A 26,511-nucleotide genomic window follows, 5' to 3' on the forward strand; every position below is an offset into this window, starting at 1 on the left:
GGGGCAACGGGGGCTGCTCTGGGGCAGGGGGAGGTTGCAGAGTGGGGCAGGGGTTTCAGTGCAAGGGGCTGTGTTGGGGCAGGAGGAGGTTGGAGAGGGCCGCATTGGGCCGGGGCAGGCAGGAAGGGGCTGCATTTTTTCAGAGGAGGGTCGCATTGGGGCAGGGGGCTGCTTTAGGGCAGGAGGAGGCTGCAAGAGCTGCATTGGGGCCAAGCTAGGAGCACACAGGGCAGGCAGGCGAGTCAGCACAGTCTCCAGGAGGCCACCAGACGTGGGAGGCTGCAGCTGCGTGACCATGAAGTGGGGCAGTCCAGTAGCATTTTCCCCAGCTGTGGCCTTGGGAGCGCTTGCCAGTGGTGGGCCAGCGGCGGGCCAGCGGCTGGCTGCTTGGGTGCTCCTTGCTGCTTCTCGGCAGTTGCCGCCGGTGTGCAAAGCTGCAAGCTGAGCAGGATGAGGCAGGGGTAGGGTCTGTGCCAGCCAACACTGACCGCTCTTCATGTGTCCAGTTAATTTCTGAGCATACGCCACTATGCACAAAACAGCAGCGATCCGACTGAGGGCATATCTAGGGTATTTCCTCAAATTTCTGTCTCGAGTCTGGGGTAGTAAGAAGTCTAGAAACCCAGGGTAGAGCCCACAGAGCTGCTGGCGAAGACTCGTGGTCATTCTGAATGCCTGATGAGACCAGCACTGATGAAGTGAACTTGGGTTCACAAAAACTTGTGTGCTCTCTGTCTCTAATGACGTAGTCTATAAAGGTGCATATCTACCCTGCTGTCTGACTGACTTTGAGCTAACATAGTGGACTACCTCTTTCAGCACATCCTGGGACACTGCCACTTTTATATCTTCATCCAAAGTTGTTCATTTTTACCAGTGGATCCATGCATACAGTAACATTTGCAGTCAGCACAAAAGTCTGGCTTACGTGTTATTTTTTGTCGCTGAATTAAGCGAGTACTAAATCAGTTAGCTGAGCCTTAAGTGCAGCTCGCTCTTGCAAACTCAGTGACGTTGTGTTTTGTTCTCCCTCTAGACTAGGGGTAAGTGAAAGTTTTATCTGAGTGGGTGCTGCTGATCAGGCCCTTAGGAGCTGGAAAGGATCCTCTTCTCCAGATTTGATGCTCCAAAGCTGCTTTTCCTTTCCTGTGTTGCTGCTTTACTTGTTTACTTGACTGTTAAAACTGGCCCTGGGTTCCTACTTTTACTGTGCTCTTTGGCTGTAGTAAAATTGCAAACATTGCGCAAAAGCTGTCTGTCTCTCTCCAGCTGTTCCTGCAAAGCCTCACAGCAGCGGAATAATCCCCTCGGCAGCTCCTCCCTTGAGAGGATCAGCTCTTGTATTTGTTTAAACTCTGTGTATTCCTAACTTCCGTTCCATGTGATGCCTTGGGCTAAACCTAAGGCCAGTATTTGCTCTGCGGTGTCAGCGTGAGCTCTTCCACAATGAGCACCCCCTTTATGATCTTAGCTTTTACTATATTCCCCTTGGGCTTCGGCTGGCTATCTCCTTTCCAAGAGGTAAGTGTGACTCCTTTCCCCCTGCCCACCTCCCCCCAAAATAACATAATGTATGTTCAAACCAAAGTCTATGAAACCTCACTAATCATTTCCTCTGGATGACCTGTGTGTTCCATATGCTTAATGCAAAAAAATGGAATCAAAATGTAAAACATCTAAGTTAATAATTAGGTTTTGATGAATTAAAGTCATGTGTCTACATGGATTCTTTTTTTCCTTGAAAAGGCAAAGATTTTTTTTTTCTTTTTGCAGAAATTTCTCAGGGGTTTGGATCCAGAAGATGTTCTCTCTTATTTTGGCACCAAGTCAGTTATTGATGGTATGCAGGGCTACTTCTGTCTTAATTCTGGATTGTATTGTATGTTTAAAATTGTTTCTAATATGGCATATTTGAAGAGCCTTGCATTAACGTTAACCTAGATCTTATGATGCTTTCAGTGTGAATGACCTTAGTCACATATGCAGTTCTGGCTGGAATGTGTAAATGTCTAAAGAATCAGGTCTCTTATTCAGCAGTCTGTTAAAATGGGTCAGAAATTCCTTTTGATTCTTCCATTTAACTCTGCTTTATGCTAACTGTTATTGTTTTAATGCAAAATTGGTAGAGTTATAGACTACAGATAACCCTAGGGACAGATCCAAATCATTTAGGTCCAAATGTATGGACTGAGGATGGTTGTTAGAAACATTTTGGAGACTAGAGTAATATTTTGAGATTAGGCTGATAATTCAAGACTAAGGAATTTAGCTTGTTGGATTCCAAGGGTAGGGACGTTGCATCTCTCTTTGTTTGCCCAGTACTCAGCATGCTGTTAGTATTTAAATGGTGATTATTTACTTTTAAGTAATGCTTGACAGCTGATGAACTCAAAAACATTGTGACCCTTGTCAAATAAACTGTTATCCCAATTTTATAGCAGATGGGGAAACAAAGGCACGGAGTGGTTACAAATCTCGACTACAAACAATCAGTTTTAGAGCTGAAAATAGACTTAAGACCTCCCCGGTGATTGAGTCTGTGCTTCAGCAACATGATCGTTCTTAATTTTGGGCTAGATAGAAACACAAAAGACTCTGGCTGGTGACATTATTTAAGGGGAGGGTCACGAGCTCTCCGGAAATGGCTGTTTTTCATGGAAGCAGATTGATGACATGTATTTTCCCATGTATGTCTGTTGTTACTGTGAACGGTTCCTGTAGTTTTTTGGTCATTTCCTTTCTTTCTTCCAGTACCTGAGTTCATTGTTGTTCAGCCTGCTTGTACCTGTGAAGAAGACCAGGTGGGACTGACTGCTTGTAAAGTCCAACGCTGTTCCCTTCAGTCATGGGGAGAGCTCTACACCTTTGAATTTCTAGAGGATCATGAACTCCTTCCCCCTTCCTTTGTGAGCCATCGAGTGCTGAATGCTTCTGTTAGCTTGCTAAAATGGTTCCCAGGCAACTGCTTTGCAGGTGGAAAACCACTGCTTCCTTTGGGGGCTGTGTGTAGGGTCAGTTACTGCGAAGGACAGCTGGTGAGTATGTAGCATTGGCTGCAAGGGGATTCTCATCTGGGTAGAAGGGAGATTGAACTAGAGGCTGAAATCCAAGCTTCTCCCAGTGTTCACAAGGTTTACAGTGTAGCACTGGGATTTGGGATCTGCTCAGCTCTTTAGTACAGCACTGTGAAGGTGCTTGAAAGAAGACATACCACGTATCATTGCTGCTTTGAAGAGTTTACAGTTCAATATAGTATATGTTGCCAGATTTCAGACAGAAGGAAATACCAAGACTGGCAAATAAATAAAGAAATAAGACACAGGAGAGTGTGGGAGGAGAGATCATATGTGACTTGCTATTGGCATTGGAGGTTATTGGAATAACAGAGGGCTAGATCTTTGTCTCCTATAGCAAGGCATCATCACTGCAAGTGGGGAAAAGATTCACATCAAGCCTGTGAGAAGTAAACACTGGAGCCTGCTGAAGGACCTCAGCTTCTTCAGGCCCCACCTCATCTTCAGAACCACGGGGAGAGGGGCAAAGACAGCAAAAGGTATTGGCCGTGCTGGCCTTGACATAGGAACTGACAGCCAAATGCTGCCCCTGGGCAACTTGCATATGTTAAATTGCCCAGGGTGGCAGCTGCTGAGAGCTTCCTCTCAGCACTTCACAGATTCCTACCTGCACTGGTTTCAGTCTTGTGAATGACTTGTGCTCAGCAGAAGGGAATGGGTCCCCAGGAGCCCCCAGGTCTTCTTGCTTTCTAAACTCCCCTTTGCTTTGTTGTTATTATAGAAAAAATGTTTCATCCTCGCCTTTGGAAAAGGTCTGAGGGGACTGTCAAGCACCTGGAGCTGCTGGTTGCAGCGGGGCCAGATGTGTACCAGTTCCACAGAGAAGACACTGAGAGGTATATCCTCACCAACCTGAACATTGTGAGTAGCTTGCTCTTTGTTTTCAGTGCACCATCTTGGGGCTCTGTGGTGTCGTGGGTTCAGCGTAGCCTCTGGCCGGTCTTCTTGCTCACCCTCCAGTCATGTGTAGCACAAGCTTCTGAAAACATTTGTACGGACATTTGTGGGGAGCGCCCAGTGCTGTCTCGGGGAGGCTGGATGGTGTGCAAAGCAGTTGCCTACTGCTGCAGCCCTGTGCTTTGCGTGGGGTTTGACCTTCACAGAGGAAGCCGTGTGTATGAAGGAGGGCCTTGGCAAGTACTGTGAGTGCTGCTGTAGCATCGTAGTTGGAAAATGTGTTCCTTAATTTCATTAGCGGTGTTGATGAATACCTGGTACTGGCTTCAGTATTAAGAGTCTTTTAATCTGGAGCTGGATTCAGTGCCTGTGGGATTCAGTGGAAGGTCAGACTCCCCAGAATTTTAGTGGCTGAGCCCTTTTAAGTCCATTTTACTTCTCTGCATTTTAGCATTTGGTTGCTATTATTGACTTCCCCCTCCACTGCCCATTTGCTGCATTTACCATATGACTGTCAGGGTTGGGTGACCCTGGGGAACTTGGGCATCTGTGTTCACATCTATCAAATTCCTTGCCAGGTTGGGTTCCATCAATATGTGTGGCCTGTAACCTTGCTTGTTGAGGATCATGGCACTCCCCTTTAGTGACCAGACAAGGTGTTTTACATTGGGTTTAGTTCCAAGAGAGATCCAAGAGCTTTAGGGCATGGACCTCTGCAAGCATCTGCCCATGGAGTGCCACAGCAATGTGAAGATTTTGTATGGGAGTGTTGCAGAAACTAATGGCAGTTTTGAAATAAAACAATTGTGCACAACGATCACGTACTGGTCCGCATAACTACTCTCCATAACCATAAACAATGGGTGCATTTGATGATGTGGGAAACTCACTGTTTGCTCTTGCTGTGTAGTTTCCCACTTTGTCGCAGACCTGCAGTGTGTGCAGCCATGTCACCATTAGTTTCTGAAACACCCTTATATTTGTCTGCTAATTATCTGGCTTCTCATCTTGGCAGTGCATCCAGCTGGAAAGGGGGAAGGTCCTCACCAGTGTGGTGGCAGTGCGGGCACATGTCATTGGGCAGACAGGAGCACTCACTCTGGCATCTTCTCTGTGTAATCATTGTGGATCCTGCTTCTCTTTTGCCAGGGTGCTGAACTGCTGAGAGATGCTTCACTGGGAGTTCAGTTCAGGGTTCACCTCATGAGAATAATTGTCCTGACAGAACCAGAGGTAGGAACAGGCTTGTTTTCTGCTCTTGTCAGCCTTAAAGGGGTTGCTGAGATCCTAAACTAACTGAGGTGCACGAACACTTTTCCTTCATGTAGGCAGATCTGAACATCACCACAAATATCACCTCCTCCCTCATCAGCATGTGTGAGTGGAGCAAGAAGGTCAATCCCCAGGATGACTCGGATCCCCAGCATGCTGATCTTGTGCTGTATGTGACCAGGTAATGCAGATCTTTGCCTGGAGAGGGGATGAGTGATGTCTGGTCAGGTTGGCCTGGTTTATAACGAGCAGGAAGCCAGAGTGGCAGCTGGAGGAGCTCCACTCTGATAGGAGCAAAAGGGAGAGGGTTGATCTTCCCTCCTAACAGTTCCTCACCTGGGGGTGGCCTGGTCTTTGCAGAAATTCCACTGATCTGGATGGGAAATAGTTGATAAACCCATACCTACCAGCTCCCAGAGTGCAGAGAGAGTGCTCAAGCTTCATTCTGGGGGCTGAGTGCTCAGTGATTCCCCTTTTTTAGCTTCAGTGTGAACTAGCATATTCCTCAGGGACAGGTCAGTGAGGCTGTGGTGGGCTCGGCATGCTATATAATATAGTCTTTTGGACCTGGCAGGACATGAGGCTGATTTGTGGGCAGGAAGGTATAGGGATGGGCTGAGGTACAGGGACTCAGGGGCTGTGATAGAAATTTTTCCCCAATACAGAGATTTCCTTGGCGTCTTCTGTTCTTGAACATTGCTTAGCTTCCAGGCTCATGTCCTCTCAGTTGGCTTTGTGGGTGGTGGTAAACGTGACACAAGCTGAGTTCCAACTGAGAGCAGTCCCCTTGTTTTATTGCTCTGCTCTCTGCTGAGGGGATTCTGCATCCCTGCCTCCTACCAGTAGGGCTCTGTTGTTGCCTTTCATTCCCCTTGGGTATGGGAATCACACCTGCTTTCACAGAGAATCGACATATGCCTGGAAGTGTGGGGTGGGGTCCATGTGGATGCCTCCATCACAGTGAAAAAGGGGTGTGAAATACACGGGGAGGTTGGCTGGGGAGAAGCTGAAGAATTGTTGGTTGGAAATCATTTTTGTTTGGGTTTTTAATTTCTCTCTATCTCTGCCTCCCTCTCTCCTTTCCCTCAGATTTGACCTGGAGTTACTGAATGGGAACAAAGAGCTTCGTGGAGCCACTCAGCTGGGTGGAGCCTGCTCCTCCTCTTGGAGCTGCATTATCACTGAGGACACTGGTTTTGACTTGGGAGTCACCATGGCCCATGAGATTGGGCACAGGTCAGTGTGGAACCTCACATCCTTGCTAACAGCAGCTGTTGTATTTTACTCAAGGAGAGAAAAGGGTTCACCTTGGGCACCCACTCGTTTAGTTGAAATGCAGTTCTGAAGTTTTCTTTATAAAGATCAGTAACTAACCCTGCCAGGTCCACCACTCCCTTAGATCCCATTGACTGCTCTGATAGCAGAGGGCACTCAGCATGTCCTGGAGCCCTCAGCCCTGAGCCATCATGCCATGGTGCTGTACACCAGGGCTCAGCTCTTTGCCACCAGCTGATTCTGAACCTTGGAAGCATCAGGGATCCCCTGCTAATGGCCTCGCTTCCTGTAGAGATGTGGAGCTTTGGTCCAGAGGAGGAGGGTCCCATAGGGCAGAGCTCTGGTGTTGAACAGGTTGCACTGAGGTTCTTGTGGGCAGGGTGGTGATAATTGGAGAGCAAATAATAGAGAAGCAAATTAAATAAAACAGGGATTGAGTGTTTACAGCCTAGGTTCTCTGCTGGGGCTGTTCTGTCACTTGTGGATCTTTGCCAGTTTGCACCAGCAGACAGTTTAGCCTGTCGTTTTGCTGCAGGTACATCTTTCACACACACATTTCCATCAACCTCTAGTATATTGGTGCTACCCCACTGCCTTTTCCAAGTGCTTGGTCTGGTTGCCTACAGACCATTTCTTACTATGTGTATGCATGGTGCCAGGTACAGCAAGGCCCCGTACTAGTGGAGACGGCTGAGCAGCACTGTGATAGAAATAATGCATGGGAAAAACTAATAATAAGATGTTATTCTGGAGGAAACTATATGCTGTGTAGAAGGGGAGGGCAACGTGAGATGTGATTAAACAAGGCAGTGTGGAAGCTTCAACACTTTGCACTTCTGCAACTAACTATGCTGGTCTGTACTTCTCGGAGTCCTTTATAAGCAAAGGTTGTGAACACACAACACATTCCTATACTCTAGAGCAGAGGTTCCCAAACTTTTTCTTATTGCTTACCCTCTCCCAGATTTACCAGCTGCCTGCATACCCCTACCAGCATACATTTTATATTTTAACCCCTTAAATACCAGTTATTATTATAATGAAAATTAAATCCATCATTACACAATTTCTCCTGTGAACCCCCCAGAGATGCCTTGTGTACCCTTGGGGTACACATACCACAGTTTGGGAGCCCCTGCCCTAGAGTGACTGCATTGGTTTTGTGCAGCAGTCTGTTACACCAAAGGGCTTGGATGGGACATCAGCTCTCCCTCTCCTGGTAACTGCTTGAAGGAGATGCTATTAAAGAGCTTCACCACGAGGTGGCAAGAGAGGTGGGTATAGCCTGCTTCCATTGAGGAAACAGCTATCCCAGGGTGAAGCTGACTAGAACTGCAGACCTCCAGCGTGTGCTGGTGTAATTTACACTTGCTATTCCTGACTTTCCGAGGGGTAACTTTACCCAGGAGTAGAGCAGCCTACTCTGGGCTGTAGAGCTGCCCATCATGCGCACACTCCATGCAGTTACCTGGTGCAAAGGCAAGTTATGCTGGGATAAGTGTGTCATCTCTCCATACACTCGGCCTCAACGTTACCATGAGGTGAAGAACCAGTATTTACCTCCTTTCTATGAGTGGTAAAACCAAGATACAGAGTGAGGATGTGGCTTAGCTAAGAACTCTTGAACTGTCTAAGAATAGGGTCCATGAGTCACAGCGCCCAGTCCTGAACTCATACTGGTCTCCATTCCTGTAATGGATATTGCAGGACATGGTCAGATGAATGGTTCACCCCAGGGCAAACAAGGGCAGCCTGCCATACACGAGCTGTTCTGCTCTTGTCCCACGATAGCAGGGGCAGCCTACCCTGCTTTGTCCCAAGGTAAACAGGGGCAGCCTGCCATGCACGAGCTGTTCTGCTTTTGCCCCTGTGCCTGTTCTTGTCCCACGATAGATGAAAGCTAAACTGGGGAAGCTCAGCCCTCCGTGAAGCAGAGGTTTCATTTCCCACCCCTGTGTCACCTTGCCATAGATAGGTGGTTCTGTGTTAGCTCAGGAGCAGAACCCCCATTTCTCCTTATGTCGCAGTTTTGGAATCTCCCATGACGGTGAGGAGAACTCTTGCAGTAAGAGCGGCTTTATCATGGGCACTGAGGGCAGCCACAACAGCATTGACCTGGCTTGGTCAGAGTGTAGCAGAGAGCAATTTCTTGCCTTCATCAGGTAAGAGGAGCAAATGATTCTACCCATGCACATCTATAGGCAATAGCAAAGAGTAAAGTAGGAGCCACTTGGAAAATGAGGAACTGTAAATCTAAAGGTTTGTGTTTATAACTCTCTGGTTTTGTAGGGAGCATGGGGTACAGAGGAATGCCCAGGGTCACTAGAAATGGTTCTGGTGAGCTCTTGTATCTGGGCTGTGGCTGCTTCACAAGCTTCCCACTAGCAGGTTGAAGCCTACAAGATCCCATTTCCATTCCCTTGTGTCCCTGCCCCAAGGCTGCACTATCCTTGCTTCCAGGACCTCTTGAAGATACGTTGTAGGCTGCTGTCTCATTCCCTTTGGGTGCAGGATGGAGGACAGAGGAGAACATGGTAAAGGGCAGTTTAAACCAATTCCCTGTTGCTGCCTCCTATGAAGAGTCAGTCTGGGGAGCTTAGGTGGAACCTGTTCATTCAGGGCAAGATGTTTCTGTTTGGCATTTTTCCTACTCCTTCCTGAGAGATGCTACCCTGAGCTAACAAGATGTCTGAGCCTGAGATAGACTTAATGAGAGTATGTGTTACTTGGCGAAGAACAGAGGAATGCAACAGCTGCCTTACTGGGTCTGATGAAGGGTCCCTCTGCCATAGCGGCAAGTAGCAGATGCCTTAGAAGAACTGTTTAACCAACAAGCCAGGTACAGTGACTTGCTAAGACTCCAAAGTAGCAGCTGGCTCTCATGACAGAGCCTTGAGCCTTGGTTAAGGTATGTGTTGGCCTTTCCTGGCCACGTATGGGGAAATGAAGTCTCTTGTGGTTTTATCAGTACAGGCCAAGCCAGCTGCATAAATGACCTGCCGGACCTGGGAGGCAGCATCCCTGGGTGGAAGCCTGGCTTATACTATGGTGTGGATGAGCAGTGTAAAGTTGCCTTTGGGGCTGCAGCCACAGCTTGCACCTTCGCTGACAGCAATGTTGTAGGTAGAACGCTCTCTGCTTGCTTGTGCTTCTGTTGGGGGTTGGCCCTGCCTGGTGGTGCTAGCAGCTGGGAGTGGTGGGAAGCGCCTGTTGGTTGGCATCCTGCTTGGCCGTGCCAGTCACTGAAGTGGCTGTGGTGCCTGCCACGTGCAGCACGGGCATCATCTGCTCTCACCAGTTGAATTGTGAACGTGATGTCTGTGAGGCTGGCATCTGGAGGCACAGAAGAGGGGGCTGCTTCTGTGTGAGGCATCTCTGGCTTGAAGGAAGCAGCTCTGTGGGTGTGGGGAAGGCCTGCCAGATTCCCAACTGCTCTCTGGTTACCTGTGCATACAGAGCTTGGCCAGAGCTGTGGGAAGGCTTAGGGAAGGTAACAAACCATTCTTGCTGGCCGTCCTGTGACTCCTGTGTTAGTAGGGGTGGAAAGGGAGAAACTGGCCCACAGGCTAGAGCATGCCCTGAATGCCCTGACCTCCTTGCCTTGCCAGGACATGTGCAGCGTCCTCTCTTGCCACACAAACCCAGCTGAGCAGTCCAGCTGCACTCGCTTGCTTGTCCCTCTTCTGGACGGTACTGAGTGTGGGATCAGTAAGGTACGAAGTCTGTGGCTGCTTCTGAGGTTGGAGGCAGGAGTGGGTGGTGGTGGAAGATAGTTTGGTGGTGCCACAGGGCTAATGGTCTTCTCTCTCTAGGGAGCTGACTCCAAATGCTAGAGCTATAAGCTGTATGTGATCTTAGTTGGTTTGGGCCTTCCCCCCCGCACCAGGTGGGACTCTGTGTCTCTGGAAGGACTTTGCAGTCTTGTAGCCTGATGTTAGTGCCATGCAGGGGAGGGTCCTCTTCCTTGGGGTGGGTGATCTGTGTATTAACCCCTAGGCCCTGCTCTGTAGACAGGACAGCTTTAGTGCCTGTGCCTTGGGGTCTGTGCTTGCCTCCACATCCTGGTGGTAGGTGACTGATGTGCAGTTGCCCTTCCTGGTGCCTTTCCACCAGCTTAAGGGGAGGGCTCAGTACTGTCTTCCCTGGTGTCACCAGCCCTGGCACTCATAGCTGCACCCTTGCTGCTGCTGCCCTATATATGGCATTCCTTGTTCCAGTGGTGCTCCAAGGGCCGATGTAGCTCTCTGGAGGATCTGAACCCTGTCACGGTGGTGCATGGCCACTGGTCCAGCTGGAGCCCTTTCACTTCCTGCTCCCGCAGTTGCGGTGGTGGAGTTGCAGTGAGGCGACGATTCTGTAACAACCCTAGGTAAGACTTGGACACTTTTCAGCAGTGCCACTGGAGGGGGGAATGGGGCCCTGTAGCTGGGGGCAGGCCCACGGAGCCTGTTTCCACCCCGTGGCTGGGGCTGACATCTTGTGTGGGTGAAGGTTTGTTTGCACAAGACTGGGTGCCCTGTGCTGTACTTAGGCCAGTCATGCAGTCTGGGATGCACTGGATTTAGTCAGCAAGATGAGTGCTGCCCCTTGCACTGGCAGAGCCAGCACAGCCAGGCCTCGCTGCCCTGGCTTGTTCTTGTCTTTTCACCAGTTTTGTCCCCATGTCACGTCTTTGTTGGCATGTATCGCTGCCCCGTTTTGGTGGGTTGCAGGGTCATGGGCAGATACTTCCCAGTCTTGTGGATTGAGGGACATATCAGGGTCCTCTTCCTCCTCCCTGTGGCGTCTCTCCCCCTGCCTCTCACTCGGTGTTTCTGGTTTTCAGGCCTGCTTTTGGAGGCCAGCAGTGCCTGGGAGAGGACCTCCAAGCAGAGATGTGCAACACCCAGGTAGGCGGATGCCTCTTCTCTCACTCCTAGTTGATATGACATTTTAACCTTTTGAGTACTGTACTACCCATGGCTGCACCTTTTGAAGTTGAAACAGTTGATTTTCCTGTGAGGGTCACTTCCTGGATGTCCTGTAGTCTCCATCTGTTTGCTGGCCCCAATGGTATTTGTCCTACGGTGACTGAGCACAGTGCTGTGCTGAAACAGCCCATGTAAGGTGTAACAGGTCACTGCTCTTTTTAATGCCCAGCTCTGCTCAAAAGGGGACATACTTCTGTCTGCTGGCATCAACTGAGCAAGAATCCACCTCCAAACACAACCCCCTGTTACCTCCTGTCCAGTCCCCTGCAACTTTATTTTGATGTGGTGTTTCATTGGTCCACATAGTTAATCAGCTGCTGCTTTCCATCCCAGAGGGGACTGCATGCAGATAGTGGGAGAAGCAGTTCCTGGCTTGTCCTCTTGAAGGACTTCATTTCCAGGGTCTTACTTTCTTCCAGGCCTGCAGCACAACCCAGGTAGACTTCATGGCTGAGCAGTGTGCCGCGACCAACCCTCAGCCGTTCTACTTCACTGCAGGCGTTGCCTCTTTTTACAATTGGACTTCGGCGGCCAGTGATGCTGCAGGTAATGGGAGAAATGGCAGTTGAAAGAGTGAAGGGAGAAGGAATGAGTACCTCACCTGTGGGATGGAGGACCTCACCAGGGGATGCTGTTCCTGCCCACTATTTTAGCGGTGCTTGTAATTTCCCAGTATAGCCCAAAGCCCATCCTGATGGGGGCTTTCCCCTCCCTCCCATCTTTCACTTGACTATTGGGCTTTCTTGGCTGAGTAACTCTGCCTTTCTCCTTGCATCTGCTTTTCCCAGAGGACATTCTGTGCAAGTACATGTGCAGGGCAGCTGGCAAGAACTTCATTGGGAGCCGTGGGGAGGGCTTCACTGATGGGACTAGGTGCAGGCCAAGCGGTTCCGACGCTCACGGCGCGTTCAGTCTCTGTGTGATGGGAAGCTGCAGGGTAAGGCCTTTCCCTTTGCAAGCTGATTCTGGATTGCAGGCAAGCACCATATATCAAGCCTGCCTGTGAGCTGGAGCAGCTGGACTCCTGGCTCCCCTGGAATTACTGGAGATTTTTTATTATCAGGTTGGATTTTTGGCCAAGTTAATCTTGCATCATACTGGGGCTTCATGGTAGGACATGGTGGATGTTTTGGGTCACGTGGGCAATCCTTCCTTCAGGGCTAGAAGATGCTATGTGACTCATGAAACTCTCAGTTCTACTAGATTAAGACTTTCTAGCCCAGGAGTCCCCGGCCCTAGTTTTGGATATCTTTTGTATATGGCAGAGTCTTTATGTGTTGCTCACTCCCTGTGTTATCTCTGCAGCAGAAAAGCAGAATGAAGAAGAGAATGGTAGCAAGTAGCACTTTGAGCCTCTGCGTGTTCTGCTCAGAGCGAGTTGGTCTCACTGGTTTTTTCCTTGGCTCAGGTGTTTGGGTGTAATGGTAAGATGGACTCCGGGAAGGTGATGGATGCTTGCAAAGTCTGCGGTGGAGATAACACCACATGTACCAGAGTGAGCGGTTCCTATGTGGAAGGAAAGGCCAAAGGTTTGCAAGCCTTATACCCAGCCTCCATCCAGCACAGATGTCAGCTTTTCTTCCCACCCTTGGTGGCTTATTTCTTTCCTCATGGGGAAGATGGTGATGGGGCCTGAGGGACTGTCAGAGGAGGAGATTAAGAGCTGCCAGGTTGCTGGAGAACTACCTGCAGGGTGTGTTCTCTGTTGAGCTCTGTAGTGTGATTACTCCTTTGCCCGTTGCCTGAGGACTCAACTCCAGCTTTGATTTCCTCTTTTGGCACTGGGTGGGGAAGAGCTCAGCCAAATCCAATTCTCTGCATCAGTGGGAACTTCAGACTTTCTCATGCCTGAAGGTATAGAGAGGTACAGTGCTGCTTTGAGGGCACTATCCTCACTCCTGTAGTCACCCTCACACATCTTTCATAGGCTGACACAATACGAAAGTCCTCTACCACATTTGAACTTTCTTAGCTATGTTCATCCCGGGGACGACTGTGAAGTCAGGGGACTTCCAGCAAGGGTGAATGTAGCCCAGTGTTTCAGCACCCCACCCATGCTTTTTGTGAAGCAAACCAGATGACATGTACCTTTGAGACGCTTGATTATTGTTTGTAAAGCACCCTGAGATCCTAAGACGAAAGAGGCACTGCAAGTGCTGTTCATTTGGAACCCACCATGCTCTCAAAGACGGTGCAGAAACAAAAATAACCAGATCTTCTTTGTTTTGACCATTCCAGAATATGTTACATTTCTGGCCCTGCCTGGCAACACCACTGAGGTCCATGTTGTCAATCGGAAACCCCTCTTCACGCATTTGGGTGAGCATGAGAGGAAGGGTGAGGGTTATGGATCAGTTTGCTGATTGTATTCCTATGCATACAGGCAGAAATTGTGAGAAACCTTCCTGACAGGGCAGTTTGTCCACTTGTGGGGTACTCGCCACAGGGAACTGGGGAAGCCCTACTGTGTGGGATGTCTGAACTAGACCAGACAAACATACCTCATGGGATCTTTATTTATTGATGATGTGAGTGAATCTCACACCCATGTTTTCCGTCTGTTGCTGTTGCTCCTTTAGCTGTGAAGATCAAAGGTCAGTATGTGGTGGCTGGGAAGGGAACAATCTCATTGAACACTACATACCCATCAGTACTGGAAGACAGCCAGATCAGATACACGCTGTTTCTCACTCAGGACCACCTGCCGATTCTAGAGGAAATCCATGTGGATGGACCAACTCAAGAGGACATAGAGATCCAGGTGACTTGTGGTTTTACAAGGGGAGGCCAAAAATGGCCAGAGTGGGACTGGGTGGCTCCAAGCTAAGACCTCCGCACTGAAGCACAGAATCTTCATTCCAGTCCATTAGGGATGGCCAGCAGGCCTCATCCTTGGGCCAGTTCCTGATCACCTGTGAGAAGGCTGAGTTACAAGCTCCTTCTGTGTTGTGTTCAGACTTGGGTAAAGATTGGTTCAGAAAAAAAGAGGAAATCCTGGACTCCTGGCAGTTAATCTCACTTGTGGGGTATGAGGTCATGCTGGATCCCCTCCACAGAAACACACCTGATATGGGCTAACTATGTAATGCACATCACTCCTTAGCAGGGTTCATGTCCCGGTAATGGTTGTCTTAAGAGATTCCCAGATACCGAGTCACCAAAGAGATGTGCCCAGATGTGGCATGCAGATTCAGATTTTGGAGTTTTTATGACAGACTTAATCTGGAATTAAAGCATAACTAGGCCTGTGTTAGCTTGTCTGTTTTACACAAGAGCATTAGCGTAGTGGTCTCTGTCCCAACACATGATGTCATGACAGTACTTGGATTCTATCTGTTTAACTTATAAACTCCCTAGCTCTTGCAGTCTACTAGAGTCTTGTAGAGGAGTCCCTGGATGAGGTGTTTCTCAAAGGCCTTTTTCTCTTTCTTTGGACAACACTTCAAATACTGGATGTTAAGGAAAGACCAAGCCTGTTTTTAGTGAACTCTCCAGCATTGCTCATTGACAGAAATTACTCTGTTGATCCTATCTAAGCTCTAGTCCAGTGATTCTCAAATGAGGGTGCTGTGGGTACCCTGGGCTGCCTTGAGATCCTTTCAAGGATGCCACAGGTTGCCATGCAATGTTAGCTCTGTTAGGTGTGCAAATATGATTCACAAAATAAACTCAGAGATTTCAAATTGGAATTCATAGCATTAAAAACATCCAGTCCTGTTGGGATCTTTCTGAGTTTTTTGTAACAGGATTGCTCTAGTATTTGCTCTAGTATACTGTTTTGTAGTAAAAAAAAAGGTTGAAAAAGGGGGGCCTCACATCTATCAAGGGGTGCATTGAATCTAAAAGGAGTGCACTGCTCTAGTGTTTTGTATCCCATCCCTCCTCAGGTTTATCAGAAATATGGGAAAGAATATGGAGATAAAACCAGTCCGGACATCACCTTCAGCTACTTTGTACCGAAGGAAAACCAGACGTATGCGTGGATTCCATGGCGTGGGACCTGCTCAGTGACCTGTGGGGAAGGTGAGGCAGATGGGAGGGCTAATGACTAATTAAGGGGAGCTGGTCCAAGATTTTGGGTTGACTGGCTGATGCCTCCTCAGATCCTCAAACCTTCCAGACTTGTCACTGTCATTGAAAGAAACAGTATCAGAGTCAGAAATGTCATTGGAACTTGTTTAAACCAATTTAATGCAACATAAATTCTCCAAAGAGAAAATGATATTACTGAGAAAGGAGATTGGATTGGAGTTTGCTCTTCAAATTAATAAAATCATCTAATGCTAAAAATAATCAGTCCTTAGAAACTTCAGGGAAACTGTAGACAAGGCTTCTCAATACTGCGGCTCCCTCTTACTGTTGCCAGTTCCCCTTAGTCTGCCTTGTCAATTCTTCCTTCCACAGCCTGTTGGTAAATCGGGAGCAAGACCTACGCTGAGCCATGCAGCTTGGTTCAGTCAGGTTTCAATCAGGCGATTCTCAGATTGTGGTAGGAACTGTGCTGAAATCGGCAACTTTAAAAACATTTAGTGGTTAATGTAACGCAGACAGCCTTTAATTTGCACAATCTCCTGCCCCAAATACTCTCCAGCCAAAAATATTGGACCATGTATGAGAGAGATGGCATGCTGTTATCCAGGCGAAAAGGTCTTGAGATGATTTTAGTCATTAAATCCCAGTTTATGGAGAATTCAACATGAAATTCTTATGGAAATAGCAGGCTGGAAGTGTCTTTCAGTAACCAATTGCTCAGGCTTCATTCATCATCAGAATTAAGAATCAGTTTGATCAGCCTAACAGTGTTGTGTCTGTTCTCATTGTGAAAGAGACAGTCTGCATTAATCTTTCTATTTTGGCACTGGGCTCCAAGTCAAACAGTCTCTTTTCTGTGATGTGCATCTTAGAAAGTGACCCTAAAACCAGTGAAGGTGAAACTCCTTTGCTTTCCTTTTTTTGGAGAAGGGGCAACTCAAATTCTTTCCATAACTGCAGGAGTCAGCAGGGACTCTCTTTCCCAGGCCCAGTCAGGAATCTTAGCAGTAGCAGTTCTGCTCTTCTGTTTCATTTCTAGGGGAACAATTGGTAGATCACATTTGCTTTGACCAGACCAGGGATGAAATAACAGATGAGCAACAGTGTCTGGAGACCCCACGACCCCCTTCCAGGCAGGAGCCCTGTACCATGGCACCGTGTCCCCCAAGGCAAGTAGTCAAGCACTAGTACTTCACCATTAAGTCAAATTCCCTTACCCCTAGAGATGGCATAACTAGTTCCTGTCCTTCCTCAGCTGGGCACCGGGCAGCTTTGGTCAATGCAGCAGCTCTTGTGGGGGTGGAGTGATGGAGAGGCCGGTTCGGTGCGTGGAGAAGATAGGGGGCTTGATCCTGACTCTTCCTGATTACAAGTGCATTGATTCTCCCAAACCTGCTTCCACGGAGGTGTGCAATACACAGCTGTGCCCCCTGAGGTAATTCTGATGCAGTGGTGGGTAGGTGAGCGAGTGAGGGGGAAGTACTGAGTCCTTTTCCTTTGATTTCTTATGACTGTCCCATGGTACTGTATTTCATATTCTTCTTTCTCAAGGCTGCTCACTTCTTCCCCAGCCTATGTAAGCATTTCTATTTCCCTTTCCTTCATGGTGACTACTGCTCGCAACTGCTCCTTCCGCTGGGACATGTGGGTACAGAGCACTTGCGTTTCTGTGGGGAGACAGGCCTTGAAAGAAGTTTCTTCCTGTCTACTCCCATCACACAGACCCAATGTTTTCTACAGGAACAGGGCTTGGAGTAGATTAGAGTAGGGGCCTGGGAGCCAGGACAACTGGGTCCTCTTATCAGCTCAGCCACTACTTGCTGTGTGACCTCTTGAACATGTCACATCACCCTTCTGTACCTCATTTCCATGCCCTCCTGTGTAATGGGCATTAATACCTCCCTGTGTTGGGTGACCTGGGTTTCAGGTCAGGGATGCCCATGAAACCTTTTGTGATCTGGGGGTCCTGGCTGTGTTTCCTGTGTAGATGGAAAGGATCTGAGCCAGGCGAATGCTCTGCCATCTGTGGAGTTGGGGTGGCCCAGCAGAACCTGACATGTGTTCAGCTTCACGGTGACTTGGAAACAGTAGTAGATGACAGCCTCTGCCCAGTGGAAGAGAAACCACCCTCCATTGTGTCATGTGTGGTTAACATCTGCCCCTTAGGCTGGACCACAGTGAGTACTCTGGCTCGTGGGGGACCTCACAAGGGAGCCCACTGATGACCCCAGATGGGGAGGAACAGTCTCACTATTGGGGGCTGAAAAGGGGATTTGCCTAGGGATATATGTCTGTTAGTTACTAACACATCAGCCTTTCAGCTCCTGTTATATGTTATTAGCTCAGAGAGCTTTGCCTGCCTTAGCTAATGCTGTTGGAGACGTCAGGCTTTGGGGGTGTTTTAATTATGGCAGATGTTGGCTGTGCCCTTTGGAGGACGTTCCCCTGCTTCCCCTCTCTCACAGCCATGTTGCTTAAAAGAAAGTAGAGACAGAAGTGCTCTAGTCTTGTTCTCAGGGAGCCACCCACTCCTCAAATAACCCTTTGCACGGAAAACCCCTTAACTATTTGTCAGAGGCAGCTTGACATTTGCAAATATGCTGGACACTCAGCTGAAAAACGTGGGGGAACTGAACGGCACTGGGGACACAGAGGCTTTCACCGTTGGTTGCTGGTTTGAATCCAACCTAGCTCAGCAGTGACCAGTAGCCATTGCTAGCTGAAGGCTCGACAGTGACCTGTAGGGAATCAAATGTGTAGTGTTCCTAGCAGGAAACCACCTCTTGCACTAATAGTTGCCTGTGTGGGCACTTTAGCAAAGGTATCAGAGACTCTCTGACTGAGCAGGATGCTGGCAGCGGCTTTTCCCCTCAGGTCTGAACTGCTATTGTGGGGTCCTGCGTGGGAGTTTTCCATTGACTGACTTTTGCTGCTCCCATTGTGTGGATAAAGAGATGGCCAAGCAGCCAGGGGTGCCTGGAGTCTTCAGCTAGTGCTCTTAGCTAGTCGTGCATTTTGCTACAAACTTGAGAGGAAACTGCTCCAATCTGCCCCTTTCCTCAGTTGTGGAAAGAAGTTCTTCCCCTGCTGCTCTGGGACCACACTCTGCTAGGCACTTACCACAGATTATGGAAGTCCAGGGTCAGAATCGTGGACTGTGCTTCCACTCCAGGAGGCCAAGGAAAGGGTGTGATGGGAGACACAGGGGGCTTCCTGGTGCTTTGGGCACATGTGGGCTTTATCCAGGGTCTGCTGAAAGGAATGAAAAGCCTTGTAGTGGTTCCCCTTAGTTTTGCATTAGGCTGTGAGGTGGCAGCAGCCGCCAGTAACTTGCTGGGGTTTGCTGCCCTGTTTGAAGCAGGAAGACACCCACTCCCTGGCGGCATTGGTGCCAGCTGAGACCATCCAGAAGGCAGATCGCTCGGTGCATGTCTGGAGCCCTTTAGCTGGAGATTGCTCTGTTACCTGTGGCAGAGGTGAGACACAGAGATGTGGTCACAGGCCTATAGAGGCTGGAAGAGTTAGGGGTGCATGGCTCAGCACTGGAAATGGGGTTACAGAGCCTGCTGCTGCTTCACTCCTGGCCTGAATCTAGGTGGAGCTGCTGTCAATAGATGTTCTTGGGGCTCAGAGTTGGCCTTATAGGCCCCTGCCACACATTACATATATTATGCAATTAACTGGTTAATTGCTCAATATTTTTAGCCTGGCCACATGTGCAAAGTAACGAACATGCCATAAAATCGGCTGTCCAGCTATAAAAACAGCCAACCAGCTATGAAGCTAGTGCTTGAAAATATGTAACCACTTTATAGCTGGTTTCCATCCAGCTTTAATTTAAATGTGTGACAGGGCTCGTAGATGAACCCTGATGTACCTGAGCTCCAGGCCACACTGCTTCTGGCACAATGGCCTTGAATTAATTTGCACCATCCATGCCAAGTTGTGAGCCGTTTTCTGTGTCCCTTCCAGGTGTGACCCAGCTCCGCTATGTGTGTGTGGCTTTTGATACCAAAGAAGAAGCCCCAGAAGAAAATTGTAACTCAGTGCCAAAGCCCAAGAGCAAGATGGAAATCTGCAATCCCATCCCATGCCTGCCAAGGTACAGTACTAAGACGTGTTGGAAGAGCCACTTCAAGCTCTCTCCTGCTGTGAACCCCCAGCAGTGCAGTGACGTGAAGGCTTCAGCACCATTCCCACAGGATGGTGCTCTGTTGTCCCCATGTTGACGTTCTCTCTGTTGTGGTCCCCTCCAGCTGGGAGGTGAAGGAGCTGGCTCCCTGCCCTGTGACCTGTGGAGGAGGGAGGATTCCGCTTTCCATTCGCTGCATCAGACAAGAAGGCAACACAACCCATGCCCTTCCCCTCTCCGAGTGCATCCAGATACCTTGGCCCACCAGCAGCAAAGAGTGTGGCACTGTCCCATGTCCAGCGAGGTAACTGCTGTCTGCCCCTCAAAGCCTGTGCGATCCTTGGGAACAGCTGAATCTAAGCTCTTGCATAACACATCCTTAAGGGACTTGGAAAATCTTAGCCGAACAACCCTTGATCATGTACTACCACAGAGAGGGGCACAGCCTCCTGGCAGTAAACCCATGACTCCAGATGGGGACAAAACCTTTCCAGGGGAGTTGCCTAGTTCACCATTGTGAGAGTCTGGGTGCTAAATGACCATCAGCCCATGTCAGCACAATGAACTTACTGTGCTTGGTGATGCCCACAAGCATGCCGTGCTGCTCCATGCAGATTGCTTTCTAGGCGGGAAGCAGTGCTGCCACATGCATGTGATGCCAAGGGTGCACTAAGTGGCACCACTAATTCATTGTGGTTGGACAAATCTCACTCCTGGTTCTTTGGTGGCTGGGGGACGCTTGCAGATGTTGATGGCTGCCTTGTCTCTAGGTGGAAGTACAAAAGGGACTCGTGCAGTGCCAGCTGTGGTGGGGGCGTGACACGCCGGATCCTGTACTGTGCCAGGGAGACTGGGGAGAAGGTGGAAGAGATTGTAGCAGATGCGCAGTGTCATGGCCTGCCTCGCCCAGAGGAGCAGGAGCTGTGTAACCTGGAGCCGTGCCCTCCGAGGTCAACAGGATCATGCTGGGGCTGAATGCTTGGCTTTGAAAGTGCCAGGGAAGCAGCCAGGCTTTGAAAGTGCCAGGAAGTGACTGGGCAGTGGGGCCCTGTGTTTTATCACTTTTGAGGCCAGCATGTTTTTTGCTTGAGGTGCTGCTGCTGTTAGAAGCATCTGGGGTGCTTGCTGCCATTACCAGGCAGTATTGGCATAGGTCAGGGTTAAGATGGGTGGCAGTACTGCAAAGGAGGCTTGTGCTCCAGCTGTCTGCTGGGAGGGGGTGTAGCTTCTAGCATCTGCCTTTTGCTTTGATGCTGATGGAGGAGGAAAATCATGCCTTATTGAATTTCCCCCTCTCGTCCTTGAGCCAGGTGGAAAATAGCTAGGACCAGCCCATGTTCCTCCTCCTGTGGTATGGGCGTAGCCGTGCAGGTGGTCATCTGTGTCCAGATTCACCAGGGCCTGGAGAGTGAGCTGGAAGAGAGCTTATGTCCTGAGGCAGAGAAACCCACCTCCAGCATCCCGTGTGTCATCAGGATGTGCTCGTCTGAATGGGGCTTCACTGACTGGACAGAGGTATCTGCTGCCCTTCAAATGCAGTGTGAGATGTCCCATAATACCAGTGCAGGGGCTTTCCACCTGATCTCAGGGGAGTCACGCAGGGAACTAGCTCTTTTCTCTTGGGAACTCCAGGGTATTAACTCCCCTCAAAAATGCCCAACTATTTCTGAGGGACTGTCCATTCACCTTCTGTGTGCTTACTAGCCTAGTGTCTGCCCTGCCCCCTGTTTCTTAACTCTAGTCTTTGGCTGCTGTTAAACCATTGTTCATGGTTGTTTTTTGTCCTTGAAGAGCTCCATACAAACCCATGCTGAGCTTTGTTCAGCCCTTCTCCCAGCAGATCAGATACCCATCAAACAGCAAGCTGTAAGTCCTGATAGGGCCATTGAGCAGATCAGATACCCATCAAACAGCAAGCTGTAAGTCCTGATAGGGCCATTGAGCAGATCAGATACCCATCAAACAGCAAGCTGTAAGTCCTGATAGGGCCATCGGGGACTTCCAGCTTGGGATATCGAAGCCCAGTGAGGTTAAGTGACTTGGCTAAGGGTGAGAACACAACCAAGGTTTCCTGATGCACTGACCCAGAATCTGCACAGAAACCGAAACAAATGTGTAGTTTCCTCCCCTGTGGGTTTCCTCCCCTGCAGTGTTCAGCATCATGTGGAAATGGCATTCAGATGCGGCAGGATTTCTGCCTCAACCCAAAGACCCACGAACATGTGAACCCTGTCTTCTGCCTGCACTCCCCCAAGCCCATCACTGTGCGTGGCTGCTCTGCTGGCCCCTGTCCTAAGCCATCTGCTGCAGCCAAGTCCTCAGAGGAACCCCAGATGCCATCTTCAGCCACAAACCTGCTGACGATGTCAGTGACTGTCTCTCCCGAAAAGCCAAAATATAAGGACCTGGATCTTCCTCCAATGGGCATGCCAGCCCCTCTGCTGACAGCGTCTGAGGAAGATGCAGCAGGCATGGAGGACACTGCAGGAGAGTCCAGTTACGTGCTCACTACATAAGGCTTGGTTCTCGTGCATACTCAGGCAGGGAGGATAGGAATACTCCAGCACTTAGCTCATACTCAGGCAAGAAGTGTGGGAGTACTCTGGGACTTCAAGAGAAGGTTAGTTTCAATTAACTCTCCAGAATTAGGGCTTATTATCATTTAACATCCAATGATATTGGTTATAGACTCTGAATGAAGCCCCGTGGATACAGGAAAGCTCCTTGCCGGTGTGCTTGGGTGGAAGCCTCAGGATGTAGCAGGACATGGGGATGGACATGATGTTGGGAATGGGGAAGCTCTGCTTTGAGTGCAGTTGTTCATTGGCTTTGCTGCTAGGAAGGTCCCCCTTAGAACTGATGCAGCAGGGAAGTGTACGTAGCTCCTTGGGATTCAGGTTTGCTCCATACTCAAGCTGGCACAGATTTATGGCCAGGTTCCTGGTGATCATTCCCTCCAGATGCAGCCCTGGTGGCTTGCCTGAAAGAAGTGAGGTGTGAGCTGCCATGCCCTTTGCTGAGCTGTTTGGGGTCTCCAGGGTTCTCTGGCTGGCAAAGCTTGTCAGAGCTGGCACACTCTCACTGTGTACCTTGCATGGAGGTCATGCATGCCATGGTGTGGGAGTCCTTCAAAGAGCTGGTAAGAGAGTACCTTGCAGATGCCAGGGGACCTAGAGTGTGAGCTCCGTGTTTTAGCATCGGTATGTTATTTTGGGGGCTCTCACTCACTGGGGCCTCTGGCTTTGTTTGCGTTGTGCAGGTATCTGCGGGAGGCTCTTCCTCAACACCACGGGAGTCATCAACATGACTGGCCTGCAGGTCAGTGACTGCACAGTCGCCATCGGCCGCCCCCTGGGGGAAGTGGTAACAGTCAAAGTGCTGGAGAGCTCCTTAAACTGCAGTGCAGGTATGGTGCAGAGCTGGTTCATGGAGGGAGACTAGCCAGGCTCTTTCCCAAGTCTGTACCTGCTGCTGCTTCATGACTTCTTTACATGCTTTTTCTGACAGTTCAGCATGTGGCATTGCTGGTTGACCAGGGCTAGGCTGCTCTCATTAGAGGGTCCCCAGCTGGGGAACTTGCTACTTCTGACTCATGAGAGCCTGGGCATAGGAGGCAGAAGCACTGTGCAGGCCATTGTTTTTTGTTTCTGTTTTTCTGATTTCTTTCTTGATTTATTCTGTCATGCCTTGTGCGGGACTCTCTCACTTTGCCCTGAAGATTTCATAATCCAGGTAGAGTCTGTCTCATAGGTAATGTAAAACAGTGCACACACTTCTGCTACTGTGCAAACTTTTGTAGATATATTAACAGGGCTACTGGTATTAGGTTAGAATAAACTATAGTGTTGTGATGGATTTTGGATCCTGGTGGTTCCAGTCCTCAAGCGAGGCATAGAACCAATGTCCTGATCCAGTCATGGCCCTTGAAGTTCCCATGACACCCTTTTTAGCCCAAGACATTAGCTACGTTGCCAGATTCCAGTGTGAACAGTGAGAGTTTCCTCATTAAACACCCCTTTGAATTTCATTTGGATACAGGGGTTTTCTTCGCTGTGTGCCTTGAACTGCTCTCTAGTGCTGCTGTGTACTGTTAAATAGGTACTGCATTTTACCCAGAGGTGGTTGCATGTCAGTAGTTGGTGAAGTGATAACATTGATTTTTCCAGCAGTTTGTTAGATCAGGAAGCTGCTGTGAGGTGACAGCATTCCCTGTCCCACTTCCCATTCGTTACAGGAGAGATGGTGCTCTTTTCTGGGCGGCTGATGTGGCGGACTGGCTGTAGGAAGCTGACCATGGCATCTCTCAGCACCAGGACCAACACGCTGATGGTGAGACAGCGTCTTGTGTTCCCGGGGAACGGCATAGTTTTTCAGTACAACAGCAAAGCTGCAACAAAAAAGCATTACCAAGGTATGTGGTTCTACTGCTTTAGATTAAGGGTGATGAAGGCAAGGCCCATAGGCTTCCAAAGAGCAGTCCATGGAGAGGATGCACCTGTCCATGAAGTAGTAAGGCCCATGGAGATACGTGAGCTGCCTTGCTTGTGGCCTGAGATGCCTATTTGAAATGTCCTTTCTGGATTCATTTACTTTTGCCTCGCTGCTCTGACCACCAGATCTCCAACTGCTTTCCTGCCCACTCTCCTCCTCCTCCTTCCCCACAGACTGTGATGTGCAGCTGTTCGGCTCTCGAGGAGAAATTGTGAATCCTGTACAGTCTCCTGACCCCAGAAGACAAGTGGCCTGTCGCACCTTCATCACTGTGGCTCCACGGCTTCGCATTGCCATTCATGCCCTCTACATGGACCTGGGGCCTGAGAGCAACCACACATACTCCAGTTATATCTTGGTGAGTCACCAGACTGAGGTGAGGCACAGTTAAGGTCTCAGTGCCCCTCTTAGGTCCTCACAAGTTTGTGTTGAAATTCAGGGTTCAAAGCTCACTGCAAACCTAATGGGGGCAGATTCTGATCTCAATGGCATCAGTGTAGACTTGAATTAATCCTATTGAGGTCTGTAGATTCCAGCATCCAGCTTTGGCTGAGGGCGACATCCTGTCTTGTAGGGCACCAGGTCCCCTGGCTAGTCTTCCCTTAGGGCTCCCATCCCAGCACAGTTATTTCTCTGGCTGGAAATATACAGCTAAGTGTGTGCTAGCGACTCATTCCCCTCTCTCTTCAGATACGTGATGTAAACACCATGAAGACAATTGTGTTCCATGGGAAACAGCTATTCTTTTGGGAGTCAACTGGGAACCAGGCTGAAATTGAATTTCACGATGACTTCACAGAAGGCCACGGCAGTTTCCGAGCAGAGTACCAGGTCACCGAGCCCAGATAAGTGAGAAACAGGGACATTTCTGCCAGAGAGGCAGGAGAGCAGTGAAGAGCCCTGCCACTGATTAACCATGCGATTCCAGTCAAGTCATTGAACCTCCCCGCCTCTGTTTCACCATTTGTTTAATAGATATAATAGTCCCTGCCTGCTTCCTAGGAGCCAGTTGGTTAATAAGCACCTTTGCAGTCCTGGAACACAAGGTGGTCTAGAGATGCCAGGTATTACAAAATAGTTTTCATCAGTGGATTCTTTTTCAGACTCTGTCAATTAATACTACTAAGATAATGTACTTCCCTGAAGCCAAGGGCTGGGGACACTGCTGCATACATCTTTCTGTGCTATGATGCAATGCTGTCTTATGAAAGAGGCCCCTCCTGCTCAGTGTCCTCTTATGGGAGCGTAGATCACAGCAGCTAGGGAAGGGGAACAAACTTTCCCATCAGACACAAGCATTTTTCCTTTTGGCCACGGCTGTGAATGAGCAGTGTGGAAAAAGCATGCAGTTTAGGGCTCTGGGTCTCACTCCAGTAGTGTTAAGGGACCTGATCAGTTTTACACACTTCGCCATCTAATGGGGCCTTAAATATAAACAGAAATAAGGCCTTGTATGTCTGGAAGTAACACTCACGTGTACTGGTATTTAGGAAAATAAAACCTTGGTGACAACATCTGCCTGCTCAGGTGCATCCAGCCTCTGCTTTTTGGGCCCATCTTTACTCTATCACCCAGAAGTTTCAGAGGGCTGGTTTCTATTGATGACAGACTTTACAAAGTTGCGTATGTGTTACACATTTCTCTGCACTGAACTCTCTTGGCTTTTCAGCAGCCTGTCATTGGTGGTGTTGCTTTTGGGATTTCTCTGGGGGAAATGCAAGTTGGAAGGAAAAGAGAAAGGGTTGTTGTGTCAGCTGCAGAGTTTAGGAGCATCCTCCTTTCTCAGGTTTTCCCTTTTTCCTTCCACATGGCACAGTTTCTTTTCATTATCTATTTTACTTCTTGGTACAAGCCCTCTCTTGGTAAAGACTAAAGATAATGAAAGTTACCCCCATAGAGAGTAACAGCTGGACACTGTAAGCTGCAATTAGCAGGGAAATTAAGTGTGACATCAGCAAGACTGGTTACTCAGTGGAACTCAGTAGAATATCTCCAAAACTATAGCACATATAATAATATATACCCTACAGTACATAATACAACAACCTCCTTATATCTCACTGTATGTGCACTGGTACACTGGAAAGCCCTTGGAAGCTGCGTATGATCAGTGGTAACAGCAGTGAAGAGTGGTATAAAGCAGTGATAAATTCACCCTTGTCTTTGGTCAGTTAAGATTCCAGTTTGTTTTTAGAAGAATCCTCTTCATCAGAAAGACCTGCTCACCTCGGTCTCATTTTGGTCCAAAAATCTTTTGACCTCATTGAAATCTTTTGACCTCTCTCTCCTGTGCAAAGCAGCCTTCTTCAGTGCTGATCGGAAGCTCTGCTGGGAATGGCTGCACCTTGCATTCACATCTGGTGAAATA

General features: G+C 49.0%; 1 protein-coding gene across 3 annotated transcripts; it reads left to right on the plus strand.

Annotated features, from left to right (window-relative positions):
• Positions 1-481: 481 nt before the first annotated feature.
• ADAMTS13 (ADAM metallopeptidase with thrombospondin type 1 motif 13) lies at positions 482-25,655 on the plus strand. 3 transcript variants are annotated; one of them, XM_019510748.1, is made up of 32 exons: positions 482-1,521; positions 1,774-1,840; positions 2,752-3,035; positions 3,412-3,553; positions 3,796-3,935; positions 5,121-5,204; positions 5,300-5,424; positions 6,333-6,479; positions 8,546-8,680; positions 9,487-9,637; positions 10,127-10,231; positions 10,736-10,887; positions 11,344-11,407; positions 11,908-12,034; positions 12,277-12,425; positions 12,897-13,017; positions 13,727-13,807; positions 14,068-14,249; positions 15,376-15,511; positions 16,560-16,689; positions 16,776-16,955; positions 17,508-17,697; positions 18,879-18,996; positions 19,493-19,622; positions 19,777-19,956; positions 20,423-20,602; positions 20,963-21,167; positions 21,803-22,148; positions 22,912-23,058; positions 23,887-24,063; positions 24,317-24,501; positions 24,834-25,655. In XM_019510748.1, exons 1-32 carry the CDS (start codon positions 1,447-1,449, stop codon positions 24,990-24,992), a joined length of 4,794 nt encoding a protein of 1,597 aa, XP_019366293.1. In that variant the 5' UTR covers positions 482-1,446; the 3' UTR covers positions 24,993-25,655. The 3 variants fall into 3 exon arrangements, with proteins under 3 accessions (XP_019366293.1, XP_019366294.1, XP_019366295.1); XM_019510749.1 differs by having other exon boundaries at positions 18,882-18,996; XM_019510750.1 differs by lacking the exon at positions 20,423-20,602.
• Positions 25,656-26,511: the final 856 nt, after the last annotated feature.

Source organism: Gavialis gangeticus, unplaced genomic scaffold (assembly GCF_001723915.1).
Source record: "Gavialis gangeticus isolate Ggan-Ray unplaced genomic scaffold, GavGan_comp1, whole genome shotgun sequence".
NCBI classification, from domain to species: Eukaryota; Metazoa; Chordata; order Crocodylia; family Gavialidae; genus Gavialis; species Gavialis gangeticus.